This window comes from Girardinichthys multiradiatus, chromosome 10 (genome assembly GCF_021462225.1).
Source record: "Girardinichthys multiradiatus isolate DD_20200921_A chromosome 10, DD_fGirMul_XY1, whole genome shotgun sequence".
NCBI classification, from domain to species: domain Eukaryota; kingdom Metazoa; phylum Chordata; class Actinopteri; order Cyprinodontiformes; family Goodeidae; genus Girardinichthys; species Girardinichthys multiradiatus.
In genome coordinates this window covers 7,242,285-7,261,222 of record NC_061803.1, presented here as the reverse complement: position 1 = coordinate 7,261,222, position 18,938 = coordinate 7,242,285, and the positions used below count along the sequence as shown (strand labels likewise).

The 18,938-nt window shown below is 39.5% G+C and overlaps 1 protein-coding gene across 1 annotated transcript in view; it reads left to right on the top strand.

Moving 5' to 3' along the window:
- The window catches only part of nrg3b (neuregulin 3b), a 316,757-nt gene continuing 297,819 nt past the window's right edge, over positions 1 to 18,938 (top strand). The window contains exon 1 of the mRNA XM_047377626.1: positions 1 to 2,046. Within this exon, the coding sequence (XP_047233582.1) occupies positions 1,212 to 2,046 (835 nt within the window). The 5' untranslated portion in view covers positions 1 to 1,211. The remainder of the gene's footprint in view (positions 2,047 to 18,938) is intronic.

Genomic DNA, 18,938 nt, shown 5'->3' with positions numbered 1-18,938 from the left:
GCCGCCGCATCATTTTTCAGAGCAGCTGTCCCCTCCCTCCCTCTCTCTTTCTCTCACCCACCCCGTCCTCGCCTCTTCTCTCTCCGTTACCCCCTCTGCTGTTCGCACCTCCGTGGGAATGCAGAGGAGGGTAGACGACTTGCAGAATCATCTTTTTTAAATATGTTTTATATATTTTTATTTCCTCCCATCATTAAGACAGGGATTTGAGACCTATGGGAAATAATCCGATCGGGGGTGGCCAGCGCCTGGAGACTGGACCTGGATCAGCTGGATTTTGCCAGCAACAAACATCTCCACCTCAGTCTGATTAGCAGATCGCTTCAGATCCGCGCTGAGCTGCCTTGTTTCAGTTTTCGTGTCTCTCACCCAGCTTGGATTAATTATTACGGTCATCTGAAACGAGTGGTCCTGGACTTTTAGATGAAAAGTTGAAATAGCCTGCAAAGACAAGTGAAAACGGCAAGGTTTTTTCTTCTGCATATATTTAAATAAATAGAATAAAATGAACTCGTATGACATCTAGGAGCCAAAGAGGTTTGCATTTTTAAGGACCCCCATGCGGCCGATAATCATCTAATATATAGAGGAGAAGGCTGTAGGCTCGTCCTGGCTGGCTTGTTGTTGGTCTTAGTGCGCTCACATTCACATGGATTTACAGCTCCAGTCTTAAGGATCGATATAAACATATTTGGGACGCCTTTGTAACAGTGGAGTGAAGCTTTCTCGGATTTATCATCGCGTCATTTGCACCGAACTACGGTGAAGCGCCCCTTTCCCCTCCTCACCCCCCTGCACCGTCATCTTGCTTGGCTCACCTGTCCATAACCTGTATGCTCCTGGGAAGTTGGAATATCATCATGCATTTGTGCTTTTGTGCGTGAGCGTTTGTGTGTGAGTGTGTGTGTGTGTGTGTGTGTGTGTGAGAGAGTTTGGTTTCTTGTCCGCCAGAGGGAGTGTAGGTTATTTTGCTTTTGAATGCATTTGAGTGCAGTGCTAGCTTTTAATTAAAACGTGACTGTGAGAGGGTGTGTCTGCTTGGTTTTACATATGTGCATGTAGGTATTCAAGCTATAAACATACTGTGCATAATCGTCTAAAATGTGCAGCATTCTTTCTGCACCACATCTTCTTTACATATGCCTGTGTATCATCAGGCCACCTGTTTGACATCCCCAACACTCTGAGAGACAAAAAAAAGTGGTGGCAGGATGAGTGAACACTCTGGTGCAAGCACTCTGGCAGCCATGACGCTGGAGGAGCCAGGGGCGGAACAAGCGTCCCCTCGAGCCCCAGGCCCCCTCCGCTGTGGCCCGTGTGCTGTGTGGCCTCGCCAGCAGACATGGCTGTGTGCGGTACCTTTGGTGATGGGATTTGTGGGATTGGGACTCAGTCTGATGCTGCTAAAATGGATTGTGGTTGGCTCTGTGCAAGATTATGTCCCCACGGATCTGGTTGATCCCAAAAGTATCAATGGCCAAGACCCCATATTTCTTTCAAAACCCAGTGCCATGCCCAAGGGGCCTGACATTTCCACGGCTACCACTTTAGCCGCATCTGCAACGGCACTGGTGTCAACAACCACGCTGCTTGCAGTTGACGGTACTGTCCCAGCGCCAAGAACTCGATCCGGTCCACCAGCAAACCATTCTGCAAATGGCAGCAACTCCAATGGGGACGGCAACCGAGCCCCCCACCTGCACAACCGAGTCGGCACCCGAGTCAGCGGACTACCAGTTACCACCTCTGCCACCCGTCTCACCCCTTCGCCCAGTGGTAAGGAGGTCACACCTCGCAGTACTGTCAGGAAAGGAAGCAGCACTGCCAATGGACGCAACAGCGCTGCCAACTCAAAACCAGGACAGACTCCTCCTACCATCACAACCACAACATCCACCACCAAGACAGCTACTGCTAAGGGCACCACCAAGGTACAGCCACCCACAACCTCCCAGTCGGCAGCCCCGATGAAGCCCACATCCCGCTGGAACCAGGGGCGCCCAGCGAAAGGCCCAGCCACACGACCACACCACCGCTTCAGAACACGTAAGTCCAGATTTTTGGGTCACTGGTGCTGTAAGAGTGAGTGCAGTACTGTGAGGTTATGTGCAACTTGTTATGAGTGTGTCAGAATAGCTCTTGGACCTCTATGGAAATAAGTACAGTTTTTCACTGTAATGTCCACTTCCTGTACCAATGTTTCTGTATTATTTCTAGTAGACCTTGTAACAGCTTTATCTCTCGGATTAATCGCATAATTTATATCTTCTTTTTTATCCACATGGATAGTGGATACTCCAGTTGCTTAATATTAATCGTATTCATTAGCACAGGCTGATATCAGGGGATATTCCCTGTGGTTTCACCCCTTTCATCTTTATCTTTACCTTATGCATTAATCCGATGCGACTCTTACCTCCAGAGGAGTTTTCTTTCTTATTTCTACAATTGTAAAAGTACCTTTGAAGACAGGGCTTTATCTAACATATTAGATTTGGTTTTGTTGTGGCCAGATCTGAAATGTTGAAGTTCAGCAATATGTGGTCTGACCAACGATGGTGTATTTATGTCATAAAAATAAATACCTCTAGTTTGTAAGGTGTCGAGGTAGAGAGGTTAGCTTTCACCTCCTGTCTTGAGGAATCAGATATCGCAAGGCCACATATCCTATTTAGCAGGATGTCGCAGGTACTGCTTTACACTGCAGGGAGATACGGGGATTGAGGCAGGGAGGGGGAGGTACTGAGGGAAAGTAAGATGGATACGGGGAAGAGAATAGGGTACCAGAGGACAAGTGAAGAGGGAATAGAAAAGGAAGGAAAGGAAGACAAACCCTTTCAAAAAACAGCAAAGTTAAAGAGGATGGCGAATGAAAGACTCGAATGCGAGAAGAATAACAAAGCAGGAGAATGAAGAGAGGGGGCTGCGAGATTGGAGGAAAAAAACAGATGGAGGGGGCTAAGTAAGGGAAAAGCTTGAGGGAGATAGAGGGTACAAAGCAGGAGAGCTGAGAGTTTTTGCATATTTCGTATTGTGCTAAAGGACGAGGGCTCCATGATTGTTAATTCCACAAGGAACATGTTTTTAACATCCTGCTACATTTCTGTGAGATGTGGGTGGGGCAGGATGTGAGTGGTGTAATGAGGAGTGAACATGACTGGGTAGAAATTTGTTTTTTAGACTCTTTGAATTCTAAGTTAGATTTTCACCCCAGGTTCCTGTAAGAGGAGTCACCAAAGGGATGGAATATGAAATGGCTTTTCATTTAACAACAAAAATGTGTTAAGACAAAAACTGAAACTCTCATTTCTGCACCTTTCTGGTACAGATTAAATGTCCACGTTCACTACATGATACCCTCTCGTTTATCAGCTGTATGTATCAGTGGTATTGATTGCACCAGCAAACAGTGATCAGGTGACATTTTTTTTTTTATCCTTGTGCTAAATATTTTCAGCCTAGCCGGCTCTATATAGCTATAGACAGTGCTTAGACTCCTCTTGCAAAATAATCTGCTGCTCTAGAGTCAATTACATCACTTGCCAGAGAGCTGCCAAACAGCTGAAAGCTGCCAAAGCGAGCAATTCCCTCGGGTGAACATCAGGAATCATCTGTTTGTGTTGTATACTATAAAAGGCCAAGGACCTCACATGCTAACACATTCTTAGTAAACCAGATCTTTGTAACTAAAAGATTTAAATGTTAGAGATTTTTTTTTTTCCGGGGAACGACAGTTATTTTCAGTCTCTTTGTTTTCTCCATGCATTTTGTCTATATCAGTCAGTCAGTAGGAAACACTTCCAAGGTACCAAAATACAAATCTACAGAGCTCGCCAAGTTGGAATCAATGCAAGAGATATCTATTGTTAAAATCTTTAAAAGTTTTTGTTTGTTTTTGTTTAAATTGAAATGTTAAGGGAAACTAGAGAGATAGTTCAAAGTTTCTGAAATAAGGTTCTGTGAAAATTCAAAATTCAGCTCAAAAAACTTTAAAAACAATATTGCCATTTAATATCAAACTTGCATTAGTAACAATAACTCTCTCTGTCTTCAAATATTATAGATCTAGATTAGCTGGGAGGCGGAAGCTGACAGCTAGTCAGAGAGGAGACAAGACACCAGTAGTCTTCCATCATCATATTACCTAATCTGATTTTTTTTTTAGTTAGCACTGTTATCCATCCATCCATCCATCCATCCATCCATCCATCCATCCATCCAATGAAAAAGGAACAAGTCTCACTGCTGCTAAAATAATCTAGGGTTGGCATGATGTAGCACTATGCTACGTCATGCTCCATGTAACTACACAAACTCAGTTGCCTTCTCTGAAAGTTAGTTAAGATTCATATGTTCCATTCTCATTATTTCACATAGGGACATCATTGGTGGCGCATCGCCCTATTACCTTAATTTCCAGGGGAAATCTGCATAAATATATACCAATTGCTAATTAATGCGAAAATAATTGAAAGGTTCATAAAGTAGTGCTTGTATAAACCACTATTGACATTTTTGACATGGAAGTTGTTTTAGGACAGTAAAAGTCAAAAATTCTGAACTACCTCTTTAATAACCTTTTCAATAATCTTTCTATACCATATTTTTCAAGCACTTTCAAAATGTAAAATAACCTGAAGACGGAAAAACTAATCAAGTCTGTATCTCTTCACCCCAGTTTAAGTAAACACAGAGCCAAATTTTTACCTTTTTAGCAAATAAGCAAATTGTGGTTGTAATGGTGATTCTGGTACTGCATATGGTTGCCAGATTTGATCATACATTTATATCTACCTCCAATGTTTTTTGTTTTTCTCTAAATACCTCTAGATTAAAATATATATTAATTTTTACAGCTATATATCCCACAAGTAGCTATAATAGATTTGCTGGACAAGTTCAACTAGTTTGCTAGAGCATTGTTCCAAAATATTTAGAGGAAAAATTTCCTAATTCCTAATTCTGTCTTTGTCAATTCTGTCAAAATGAGGCTCAGTATTGTGTGTGGCCTCCATGTGCCTGTATGACCTCCCTACAACGCCTGGGCATGCTCCTGATGAGACTGCAGATGGTCTCCTGAGGGATCTCCTCCCAGACCTGGACTAAAGCATCCGCCAACTCCTGGACAGTCTGTGGTACAACGTGACCCTGGTGGATGGAGCCCTGGGGAACGGGCGGGCCAGTCCATAGCTTCAATGTCTTCATCTTGCAGGAACTGCTGACACACTCCAGCCACATGAGGTCTAGCATTGTCCTGCATTAGGAGGAACCCAGGGCCAACCGCACCAGCATATGGTCTCACAAGCGGTCTGAGGATCTCATCTCGGTACCTAATGGCAGTCAGGCTACCTCTGGCGAGCCGTGCGGCCCTCCAAAGAAATGCCACCCCACCCCACACCATTACTGACCCACTGCCAAACCGGTCATGCTGTAGGATGTTGCAGGCAGCAGATTGCTCTCCACGGTGTCTCCAGACTCTGTCACGTGTGCTCAGTGTGAACCTGCTTTCATCTGTGAAGAGCACAGGGTGCCAGTGGCGAATTTGCCAATCCTGGTGTTCTCTGGCAAATGCCAAGCGTCCTGCACGGTGTTGGGCTGTGAACACAACCCTCATTTGTGGACGTCGGGCCCTCATACCATCCTCATGGAGTCGGTTTCTGACCGTTTGTGCAGACACATGCACATTTGTGGCCTGCTGGAGGTCATTTTGCAGGGCTCTGGCAGTGCTCCTCCTGTTCCTCCTTGCACAAAGGCGGAGGTAGCGGTCCTGCTGCTGGGTTGTTGCCCTCCTACGGCCTCTTCCACATCTCCTGGTGTACTGGCCTGTCTCCTGGTAGTGCCTCCAGGCTCTGGACACTACGCTGACAGACAGCAAACCTTCTTGCCACAGCTTGCATTGATGTGCCATCCTGGATGAGCTGCACTACCTGAGCCACTTGTGTGGGTTGTAGAGTCCGTCTCATGCTGCCACGAGAGACCAAAGCATCAGCCAGAAAGCATAGATACTGAGAAGTGGTCTGTGGTCCCCACCTGCAGAACCACTCCTTTATTGAGTGTCTTGCTAATCGCCAAAGATTTCCCCCCCCCTTCCATTTACACAACAGCATGGGAAATTGTCAATCAGTGTTGCTTCCTACGTGGACAGTTTGATTTCACAGAAGTTTGATTTACTTGGAGTTATATTGTGTTGTTTAAGTGTTCCCTTTATTTTTTTGAGCAGTATATATGATTTTAAACCACTGAATAATGATGTTATGTCTAAAAAAGATATGATAACCGTGATAAATTATTAGAGCAAATAACTGTATGATACTCTTGATAAATTGAACAGTTGCTGCACTGCTTGACCTTTGGTTGTGCCAAGAAATGATGTTGCTGCTAGAGATTTTATCACAGAGAATAATCTTTATTCTATACATAGAATCCTTGGGATGTTCATTTAAAATTTTTTATAATGTTCATACATTCCAATCATTTGAAAAGTGATCAAAATTGACCAACTTTCCCTTGATCAGCAGCTCAACACTGAAAAAAAAAACAGAAAAATGTATCAGCGAACATGTTCTTTCATGCACTTTGTTTGATGGGAAAACTGAGATCATCTTGTAATTCCCTCTTTTTCTATTGGATTCAGAACCACTGCTTCAATTAAGAAACCTGCAACACATTTTCATGGTTGACTAGTGCATTTAACTGTTAAAGTAAAAAAATATATATATACACAAATGAGTTTGCATTATTTATAGTTGTTAGAAGGAAATCAGAATTGACAAGAGAGATCACAGAGAAAATCAGAAATCTGTGTCAGCCAGGAAAAGCAGGACCAGCTCATATTCACCTTCATTTTATGCTTTTAGAAAAACTGTTCAGGATGTGCAGTGCAGCAAATCTAAAACGATACATGTAAAATGTCTTGCTTGATGATGAAATGTTCTTTAAAACATAACTTCAGGTGCATTTGTTTTTATCCTCAGCAATCTTATAGCTTAGTTCTTGTTCTGTGCTAGTACACGGAACAAGGTAAAGTCTCAGATTTCAGGTAATCTACACAACAAATCCATTAGGTGGTGGTAAAAGGACATTTTTTCTTATTAGGATTGCTCCTGGTTTCTGGTTAAAATCTAAATTAGTCTCGTGTTCTAAGAGCCAGGCTTTGTCCATTGGGGATAGAGATATATTCTTTCTCATCCATTTGTTTTTCTCCCTCCTGTTCCTCCCTCTTTCCCTGTGGTTTATTGTGTCAGCTCGCTGTCATTGTATTCTACTGTCTATTTTTGCTTTGCTTTTTCAGCTTTCTCTCTTCCTTTTGAGTGAGCTCCTCAGTTCGCATTCATGAGCATATGGGCAGTTGTACAAAAAACTGGCACACTTGTTAGCACAAAGATGAGCATGTGACATGTATTTGCTCTGGCTCGTGAATATATCATTGAATTTATTTTATTATTTTTTTGAGAGTGTAAGATATTCGACTGTCTTGTGAGCCAGTTTGGCTCAGAGGTGCAGACATAACAGGCGAATGGAGCAGTGGACAATGACTGTCTGTTGGGGAAACCGTTAGACGCTGTGTTGGCTTGGGGCCTGTTCTGCTCTCTTTTCAGTTGTGTGAGAAACCTTCCTTGGTGAAAAGTGTTTGTAATTCAATGCACATATCACTGGCCCATTTGCAGCCTTGTGAAGAACCAGTCACATCCATTTTTTTATTTTTCTCTGGTTTTCTTTAAGCAGTTCAAAGATGTTGTTGTTCCTCAGTGAAATCCTTACCTGTTTCAGGGGAAACAGCCCAGTCAGTCAGCACCTTGATATGCGGGAAGCACTGCATTTTGCATCAACGCCTTCGCACAAAGGGAACGTCTTCCAGCTGTGCAGGAGTTTGGAAGATAGAGAGAAAGGATACAAACTAACAGAGCTACAGTTAATCAGATGACTAAAATAACAGCCAATAAATCTTATCAGCTTTGTGAGTTTAGGAAAAAAAAGGTTATTAGCTATATACCTGGGTAGATATAGTTGCATCTCTTTTCTTGTACTGTTTGTTGAATAGATTTAGTTGTGCTTGGCACTGAACAAATTTATTTTACTTATCTCTACTTTATTTTAGGGATGTCCTGATCATGTTTTTCAATCCAATTCAATTAAAATTAGTCTTTGTTCTAGTCCGATACTTCATTAAATTTCAGATATTTATTTAAAAAAGGAACAGTGCATGTTAATGAACATATACAGTGTTTGTAAATAGTAGAATTGTAGTCCAAGGGTAATTTCCATCTGCTTGTATCTTTGCAGGTTGATGTTAGTATATAAAATGTAAATATATGGCACTATACATACAGAAAGAGTGCAAGCTGTCAAAAGTAATGCAATGAAAAACACATAGCAATACACAACTGTTAAAACAGGATGGCTAAAGAAATGACCACGAAATTTAAATAAAATGTACATATTAAATATATTGTCTAGATCCGTATTGCATAATAATTAAATAATGGGTATGAAGCTGTGGTTCATATGGAGAAGTTAGCTGAATTGTTAAGCTAACGCTACCATGTTTATGCTCTGTTTAGATATGACTTGTTGATAATTCCACTCTTAGCATATTTCAGTCTCATTACTATAAAAAATGTGTCGGCAAAATTAGTAGAAAAAGTTGTTCTACTGCTATATAAATGTTGCAGTATTTAACAACTCTTTCAGCATATCGTTCCCATACCAAGAGTTTTCTGAGCAGTCCACACAAAACAGGTCAAATGATACATACAAACAGTAAATCAAAGCAGCTAAAAGAGTCTCTTTTTATCTCTCTGTCTCTCTGTCAAACAATTAGGCCTAAATTAGGTCCAAAAAATACTGTGTTAAATGTAAAAACAAGGCTGCAAGGCCTGCTAGGGGTTCCAGCTGACATAAAATCACAGACCAACATCGACCAACAAAGGTAAGCTGAGTTTATTGGGAACCGTTTATTTAAAAATGCTTTGATTTGGTCCCAGCTGACTGGATACTTTATTCTTTAGGAATCTTTGGATTAGTTGTGGGCTGGTATGAGATTTTTACAATATAATAACCTTGAAAGAAATATGGTTTTGCACAAATATTTGAAACCAAAATGTATCAGGATCAAATCGCTTTTAATATGAAACAGCTTAAACTTGTCAATTTTAGTTTATAAAACAGCTTTAATAAAACGTTATTGGTGGCACTTGAGTAGTTTACACACCATGACTATTGTCAAATAGCCTAGTCGATCTTTTCTAAGTATGAGAAAGATGTAGTGGCATTTTGTCAGCCAGCTGAGGAGCAGTGCAGAGAAACTGGTGTCAATAAAGCCCCATAGTGCTGCTTTTTCTGGCATCTCAAAGGACTTTACACTGTAGGAATGGGACAATACAAAATAAGAAACCTCTGTATACCTTGATACCAGTAAACAGTCCATGCCTGCTTGGAGTTTGTTTGGAATGGACTGGGGCCTCATCTGTGGTAAAAATGCACTTTGAACCCATTCTGTTGTACTGGAAAAATATCTCAGCTGAAAGGCAAAACTGTGAACTTACTTCTTTATCTAATATATGTTTCAGCCATCAGATATGATCATAAACCAAGAGAGGTTAGGATGGGATGACAAATTCAAGCAGCCAAAAGGTACTTCCTGAATGGGTTGCCTTTGCTTCTTCCAGAAATTCAATTACTGACTGGAACATCTGTTCTCTACACTGAAAGATGCCAGTTTATTTGGAGAAGCTTGAAAGGATGTCTTCTGAATTCATGTTAGAGACGTTTTGTACTCGACCTACCAGGAGGTCACCTTTGAAATGTTGCAGTATTTGCTTGAGATATATCTCCTGGCTGTTTTTGGAATGCCCAAGTGTTCCCTAGAAAGAGCTTCAGGAGGTGCTTGTAAAAGAGAGAGGTTTGGGGACCTGTTAAAAATGCTGCTTCTGGAATAATGTCTTTGTTAGATGTGTGGAAATTAATTGATATAATGACTTTAATCACATTTCTCAAATATGGCTCTTAAAGATGAAAAATCAGTCTGATGAGTCCTGACTGGTGGTCAGCCATTCCAGAACTTAAAAATCTGATTATTTTTCCATTCAGTAATCACAATACTTAAGCACTAACAGCAACACTCTTTGTTGGAGAAGATTTTATTTTAGAACGAAGACACAAAGTTAGTTATTTTCAGCATCAGGAAGTTATAAAGTCATATGAGGCACAGTGATAGAAGCAATTTCTTTGACATATCTCCAGTTCATTTAGGCTGCGAGAGAGTGGGTGAGAGTAAGTTTTTAAGCAGATACCTGGAAGGCTAAATGACAGCTCTGTCTGTCATGGAACATGTGGGATTTTAAAATGCTACTAGAATTTTGGAAATCTCAGAGCTAAGCATATGATCTAGATACGCTAGGGGATACACAAGAATACAGTTGTCTACTGTTAGAAGGGCTAACTGTGCTATTTGCACTAATCACTAATATTAGATGTAAAAAAATCATTTTAAAATGTCAGCCTATTTATTTTGTCAAATAATAACACCTTGTTTTACAGCAACTGCTTTCATGCACATGCAGCATGATGTTGCCTTTGGTCCTAGTATAAATAATCAATGACCACTCACAGCAAGAAGGGTACCAGAACATATTCTGAAAGTTTTTTTTATATCTTCTTTCTTTGTAGCTCTTAAAGAGAAGTCAAAATTGGCTAAAATTGGTCAGTATGAAATTTGGCACAAAATTCTGATTGGTGCATTTCTGTTCTTAATTCTGAGTCCTTATCTCCAGAATTTGGTCAGAAACAGATCAACACAGTAAATACTCTAACTAATGCAAGGAAACTTTTAGAAATATTGATGTTGAGTAACTCTTTTGTTTTCATTCATCTTCAGATAGTTCTGCTGTGGTTGAGATGATATTGTACTGGCTATGTTGGACCCACACAGACTCTTACCAGCAAAGCTAAGACAAGCTAAGACAATGGAGTCTTTTGTGGAGACAAAGCCACAACATTGTTCTGCACTGGTGAACTCGTGGCAAAATTATGAACTTCAATTTGCCCTCCTTTGTACTGGAAATGATGCACAATTCTTCTTTTGCCACTGCAAAATCAAGGTTTAACTTTGTTGTCAGCTCAATGTTGGGGATGCTTTGACCCTTTGTCACACTTTAGTTTAATTCTAAAACATTCTTCCAAGTGTACAAGTTTGTCACCTGCTTCCTTGTCTGCATACTTCTCCCACTGGGTGGCTTCAGTTACCAGTAGAACATGGAGTTGTGCTTAATGGTGGTGGTTCCAAACCAAACGATCTAGGACATCCAGATCCTGCTCCTATTTAAAAACAAAAAAATGCTCGCAGTTTTGTTTTTTTAAAATAATGTCAGGACCTTAAGTTTAAAAACAATCCTTAGGTGTAATTTCAATTGCTATGCTTATTAAGATATCCGCATCGAATTTCATTTGACAAATAAAGCAAAGTGGCATCTGTGTCCAACATTATTACAGTTGTGCAATCTCAAGCTGCCATTGCTTTGCCTTAAGTACCACAGGTGATTGTTTTCATTGATGAGATGGAAAACAACAAAAAAAAAAACAATAGGTTGCTTTTCTTGTCATGCAAGCTCTGTGTTTTTGTTGATTGTTGTCATTTTTTCCCCCTGGCTCCATTTGAAGGCTGCACAAAGTACTACTGTATGACCGGTGGAGCGTGTAAGGGGGATTAAAAACAAAGATATAAATCCATTTTTCCTCTCCCTCTCTCTCTCTCCCTGTTTCTCCCTCTCCAGGGAGGTCAAACTGAGATTTGCCAGACAGCCTCAGAGGCCCCTCTGTCTCTCCAGAGACATGCTTTGTTTGTTCGCTGAAGCTGGCTCAACAGAATTGGTTCTGCATAGTGTGTGCAGCTGCAGCGATTTGCAAAGATTTTCTTAGTTGGAAGGCAAGCTCTCGTACCTCAGTTTTTCAGGCCCAAAAATATGGAGGAACATTTTTGCAAAAACACAATCTTTGTGGCTTTTTGGGTAACTTGCATATTCAGTAAGTTGTAGCATCAGAGCAGCAGCATGTTTTTACAGATGTCATGGTTACAGGTTAGTTTGTGACCCTTCCTTTTACATGAAAAACATGACTGTTTTTTTAAATAAAGGCAGCAATGTTTTACATTGAAATTTTTACTTAGTTTTTATTTTTAATTACGTTAGAGTTTATATGGCTTTGAGTGGGTAGAAGTAACATTAGATTCTTGCTTAAAATTTTTTTTAAAGGTACTTTGTTATTTAAAATCAGAAACACAAATTGCATTAAAATGAGAAAAAACAGGCTAAATTACAAATAAATTAAGTAAAGCAAAGCCAGTAAGACAAAAGTAGACAATTTTCTTCAATTATGCAAAGCTCAGATTTATTTATTTATATTTTAACAATTTCATGTCTTATATAATTTTTTATATGTATATAAAAAAATATATATATATTTTATATTTATTTAGCTGACATCAAGGGGGTATAAGTGACATTAGATTCTTGTTTAGTTTTTTGACAGAGATGAACAATTATTTACAATTAATTCTTTCAGTTTCCTGAGAAAAGTGTGCTACTGTAGAAATTGTGCCAGAGATAGAAATTATTCATATTTGTACTAGAGGTTTCATGCAAAACAAGGTACTTAAATATGTCACATGATATGCAGTTTCTGTCTCGCTGTGAGCAAATTGGCTTCTCTTTCTTTTTTATTATGCAAGAAAGATACACATGCAATTCATGAGCAAAGCACTTGTTATTTTCCAAATAAACAAAGTAAAAAACAAAAGAACTAAAACTTTTTTTTTAAATTGGCAAAACTGTAATTCATTTTTACATGCACATTAATGAAACTGTTCAGCATTCGGCAGCGTTGGCCTTGAACATCTAACTAGAAGAGACACTTGACACTGATGGGCACCAATTACAAAGCAGAATAAATCTGTGTATTCAGCGGGGTCACCCTGCAGACAAATTATCCTGGAACGACTGCACACTGAACATTTGAAATTTTGCGGGAATTGATCTCATGGCCTTTCCACTGCTCGTGCTTTGCTCCACTCGCTGACCCTAGAAGAATCAATGAGGAAAAGGGAGGGAGAGAGCCCTGATACAGCACTGCTGGGAGACAGAAATGAGAGGAGAAAAAAAAAAGGAGGGCGAGCAAGACAGAAACTGGGTGGGTCAAATACTAAAGGGAAATGTTGGGATTTATTGGGCAGAGACTTTCAAAAACCACAAAAGCATGCTTCATGATGAGAATCTGGCGGCCAGGCAAAGGCATATAGACCTGACAGTTGAGTAAATGAGCTTTGGCTAGACATTTTGCATATCTTATACCACCATTCTAGCTGTTCTATTATTATCGCTCATTTTTATGCAGATTGCCCTGAAGGTATTATCCGTATTCCACCTCATTCCTGTCACCACAATGTCTTCAGAAAGTGGCCAGTGCAAAACTAAATCAGCAGCAGGAAATGCAAATCAGTAGAAGCTATCACCGTCTTATAAAATATTATACGATTCATTAAATGGCACCATGTGTGATACTAGTATCTAAGAAATAACTTAAAGATAGCATGCAACAATGTAACTTTTAGTAAGAGGAATAAGGGACAATCTTAAATGAGCGTATCAGCTAATATCTGATAAATGAAGCCAAGTTTCCCTGCATGCATGGGTTTTCCCCAGGTACTCTGGTTTCTTCCCACAGCCCAAAAACATGCATGTTAGATTAACTGTAGAGTCTAAGCTGATCTTTGGTTTAAGTGTGTTGGTGACTGTATTTTCCAATAACAGTTTATACCTCAGTGTGATACTGCAAGTCTTTTTAATGGCGTGGACATTTAATGAATCAACAAATAATAATATATTTTTGAAAATAAATAAATAAATGTATTTTGAAAAGCAAGGTGATTTTTTTATTATTAGATGGAGTTCTACATTTATTGTCCAGTTGTTTCAGCTGCTGATACAGTTGAAGAAAGAAAGAAAGAAAGGAAGGAAGAATGGGATTAATGATCATAGAGATGGAGGAAAAGAGGTTGGAAGAAATGAAAAAAGGAAGAGAGGAAGGAAGAAACAAAATGAGGCAAGGAAGGAAAGAAAGATAGGAAGGGAAAAAGAAGGAAAAGGAGAAAGGACCAAAGAAAAGGAGAGACAAAAGGAAACCAAGAAAAGGAAAGAAGGATTGAATTAAAGGAAAACACATTTTATTATCAGAACGATGGATGGATGGATGGATGGATGGATGGATGGATGGATGGATGGATGGACAGATAACATTTAGACAATAATAGTGAATATTTTCTGGAAATACAGATTTTTATCCACACTCATCACTTTTTCAATAATTACTGAGACTTGAAAATTACTTAAACCAAATTCCACACACTTTTCTGGGCTGCTTACAAACCCTGAATATTTTTAGGAGTGTCTTATATCCAGCACTGGTGGAAAGAGATAATTGTTGCGACACAGTGAGGTGAAACTGCTACTGCATGCGTGACTGAGGTCAAGTTGTCCAGCATTGGCCCTTGTATGTAATATCCACGTTTGGAGCCTTGGGTAGTTGTTGCATGTCATCCTCTCTCACGTTAGGGACATTTGATTCTTGAGCTGAGCCTCTTTGGCAAAAGTTTCTCCCAGGCAGTGTACACATATCCCTCGAATTGAATTGGCAAACACAAACCATGACTGGATCTAACCCCAAATGTGGCCTTTTACAGCATAAAGCTCAAATATCCTATTAGAGAGGTGATAAAAGACCCAAGGGAAGAATGTTTTTGAAGGAATCTGGAATTTGACAAAAATATTATTGTATTATGTTTCCTTGACAGTTTAAATGATCAATGAATACCATTTAAATCTAGATACAAAAAGACAGTAAAAAACTAATTATTCCAATCAAACGCTACTAGGCAAGATCATATTTCACTTGTATTTATACAAATGAAATCCACAGGAGCAAAGGCTAGATATGTTTAATTATTCAGACTCCTACACATTTATTATCAGAACGATGGATGGATGGATGGATTTAACATTTAAAATATGGGACAGAAAACAAACTCTGGAAAACAATAATGTTTACCTTTGGTTTTATTTTCTCATACTTATCCAAACCTGGAAAATACTTCGAATTCCATATTGTTCCAGACTGTGTAGTAACCTTGAATATCCTACCATCTCCATCTAAAATTACACATTTAATGCAGTGTAAGTTTTAAATATCATCGACACACCAGTAAAGTCAACATCCCTGTTGTATCAGATGTCTTTTGAAGTTTATCCGATAAGTGTAAGAGATATTGACCTTACAGGCAGATGTCTAGGGATTCATGCCGTGCCTGTAAATACTGACTTAGGGCCATCTTAAGGACACTTATTGTTACAGTGTGATTTATACAGACAAAATGTGGGGAAGTGGTGACAAGAAGAAGAAAAAGTAGAAATGTATAGGATGTGAGGTGGCTTTTGGCTAAAATATTAATGTAATGTAAGAGGAACATGTGGAATGTGTCTTGCCGGAAGTTTAAATGATGGATGACGATTTCCTTTAAAAAAAAAAGGAGTGACATAGCTGTCATTTACTTGATGGTCTAATGGTGCAGTCATAATGTTGGCTTGTGGCACTATTCTCTATAGACAACCTTTTGGTGGGAAAACACAAGTCCATAGATATAAAAATCAATACAACTGCAGGCTTCATGTTTAACTGGATTTAACCCATCTCTTCTTGCAAATGTGGCAATTTCCACCCCCACAGGGTTAATTGTTGCTAATGTTTCCACAGAGAAATAAAGGTGTTCTATAAGCTCCGGGAAAGAAACAATCCTAATTGAAAGTAAAGCATGCAAGCATCAACCTGACTCCACCATTTCATCTCTTCTTTTAAATTGGAGGAACTGGGTAGTCGTCATTGTAGAGAGAACAATTTAAAGGTTGAAATATGTGTTTGTGCCAGGGGAGTACGCACTAACACTCATTTCAATCACAAGCTTTCAAGCCCAGCACATGCTAGCCTGCCACAGTGGGCACCCAATTACCGCAGTATTTGGCTATACCCTCAAACCCTCCCACCCCCTTTTACCCACTCATTCATTCGCACATTATTTCACTCCCTCATTCACTACTGTGCAGAGAATATGGTGATTTGCTGATAGTCCACAAGGCTCACAGATATATTAGTGCATGCGGCTGTGGCAGAGTGGATTACACTCTATCATATCTGATCTGGGACTGTTAGATCCCTACACTGAATTACCGACCCTGTGGGGTCTCTAGTTCCGTTATCAATTTGCAAACGAATATGACTGAGGGAGGGGAAGGGTTGGTTGGAAATGGTGGCTGTAGGTGCCAGCAGTGATGGCTTTGAGGCAGGTTTTAGTCACATGTGGGCAATTTATTTCTAATAACGGGCAATTTCAGTTGGTCAGGAAGTTAGAAGTGGCAACAGTTACTGTGCCATATGTGATTTAGGTTAGTTTGAGTTATTTCCTGGCTAGAAAGATTAATGAGGCCTGTTTGAAATAGATAATGGATGGATGGAATGTATAGAAATGGATGGAACATAGAGAAATAAGAAAATTCTGCAGTCTCTGAATGCAGCTTTGTATATCTAGAGACTGAAAAACAGTATCCTTTCTCTGTGAAATAGCACAAGCTTAGCCAAATTGGACAAAGAGCATCTATGAACATAATTTTTTAAGCAATGGCTCAGATTCTTGATTAGGTTAAGGTCTAAGACATTCTAGCACGTGAATATGCTCTGATCAAAATCAATCCATTATCGTTCTAGCTGTTTTAGTGTCATTGTCCTAGTGGTAGGTAAACTTTAGCTCTGGTCTAAAATTGTTTGCAGCTATTTAACAGGTTGCCTCTCCAGATTGCCCTGTACTTAGCTTCATTAAGGTTCCCACCAACTCTGTGCAGCCTACCTGTCCCTCCTAAAGAAATCATTCCCATACAAGGTACTGGCACCAGAATGGTTTGCTTTGGCAATTGTGTCTTTATGATGATTTCCGGTATTGGTTTTTCACCACACAGAGTTTTGCATGTAGGGAAAGTTTCATTCTGGTCTAATCTGACCAAAGCACTTTCTTCCACACATTTCATGTGTGTCCTGCATTGCTTGTTGCAAACTGCAAACAAAACTTCTTATGTCTTTCTTTCAAAAATGGCTTTCTTAGGGCCACCCCTTCAAAAGGCCAAACTTGTTGGGGTTATGACTGTAAACAGATCCTCCCATGTGAGCTATCGATCTCTGCAGCTCGTCCAGAATTAACATGAGTCTCTTGGCTGCTTATCTAATTAATGCTCTCCTTGACTGGTGAATTTAGGAGGACAACCATATCTTGGTAGATTTGCAGATTTCCATTTTCTCTCCAATTTCAAATGAGAAATTGAACAGTCCTCTGTGAAATGTCCACAGATTGGGATATTATTTTATAATATAAACCTAATCTTGCTTTAAACTTCTTCAAAACTTTGTTCTCTAACAAACTTCTGAGGCCTTCCTAAAAACGTTGTATTTATACTGAGTTTAAATTACACACAGGTGGAATCTATTTACTAATTAGGAAATGTCTAAAGTCAGTGGTATACACTAGATTTATTCTGGGTTTAAATTCTAAATACAAGTTAAAAAGGCTAAATAGACATTCAGGCCAATTATACTTACAATACTAGTTTTCCACTGATTCCAAAAGCCAATTACAGTGTTAGTATAAAAGCTAAACTTCATTTGTGGGGTAACATTTAGATAACATTTGATCAGTTCTTCCAAACTGTGTCTGGCCCTAAATATTTTAGCACAGACAAACCATTTGCCTTACTTGAGACGGAGGGATGCACAGGATGTAGAACACGACTTCTCACTATCCCGCTTTGCTCATAGCATCTGGGTACATGATGAGTCTGCAGGAAAGCGTGGAATGCGGAGGTTGCAGCAGTCGGATTGATTCACTGCAATGTGTGGCCTGCTGCCACCCCCGGTGACAGGAAATGTGCCATGCTGGCCTGGTTGGGATGGAGAGGGTTGCTGTGGCTTGTGGAGGTGGGGATGGAGGTCACCTCTTGCTTGGATGCATCCCTCCCACTGTCAGTCAAGTTTCTAAACTTAGTCTTTCCTTTTTCTGTTCATGCTGTTCTCTATTTAATTCATCCTCTTCCTTCTCTCTTCTTTCCTTTCCTCATGTATACGTGCCTCTTTTGTCATTCACTTGGCATCACTGACAAAGTGAATACCAGCCAATGAGGGCTCTTATCTTATGAGTGTACCGGAAAAGATAAGGATATCATTCATCATTCTATATTAGCTAGTGTCACCTCTTCCCCTGAAGGATTCTCAAGGAAATTACAAAGAATCGAGAGTATGTTTTTTTAAATAATTGCTATCCATTGTTCTGCTTTTTCCCCTATTCAGGCAAAAATTTCTCTATTCTTCATTTGGTCGCTAAACCTTAAGTCAGCAACGGTAACATGCTTAGTCACTGCTTTTCATGACACCCCACAAATGTTACATAATAGTTTCCAGTCACACTTTTTGCACCTCAATGAAAAAACCTTAAGGGAATGCAACTCAATCATCCACATCATCTGTTGTTTTGTGAAAAATTATCTAATGATATATAATGCTATAAACACAGAAGAAACAGTTCACAACAGAATAATTTCTCTTCCATAACAGTGAGCTGATGATTTCATTAAAATAGCACCTTTTCACTTTAAAAAGAAGAAAATCTTTATCAATTTTTTCACCCCAAACTATGAAACTGAAAATGTATTTTGTCTGTGCTGCCCAGCTGCAGACTTATTTAAAGATAATAAAACAGAGTCCTAAATAATTTCTTACAAAATAAAAAAAAAATCCAAATAAATAAAATGCAATTCAATTTATTTTTATTGTGTCACTTTATAGGACAAACACGTCGA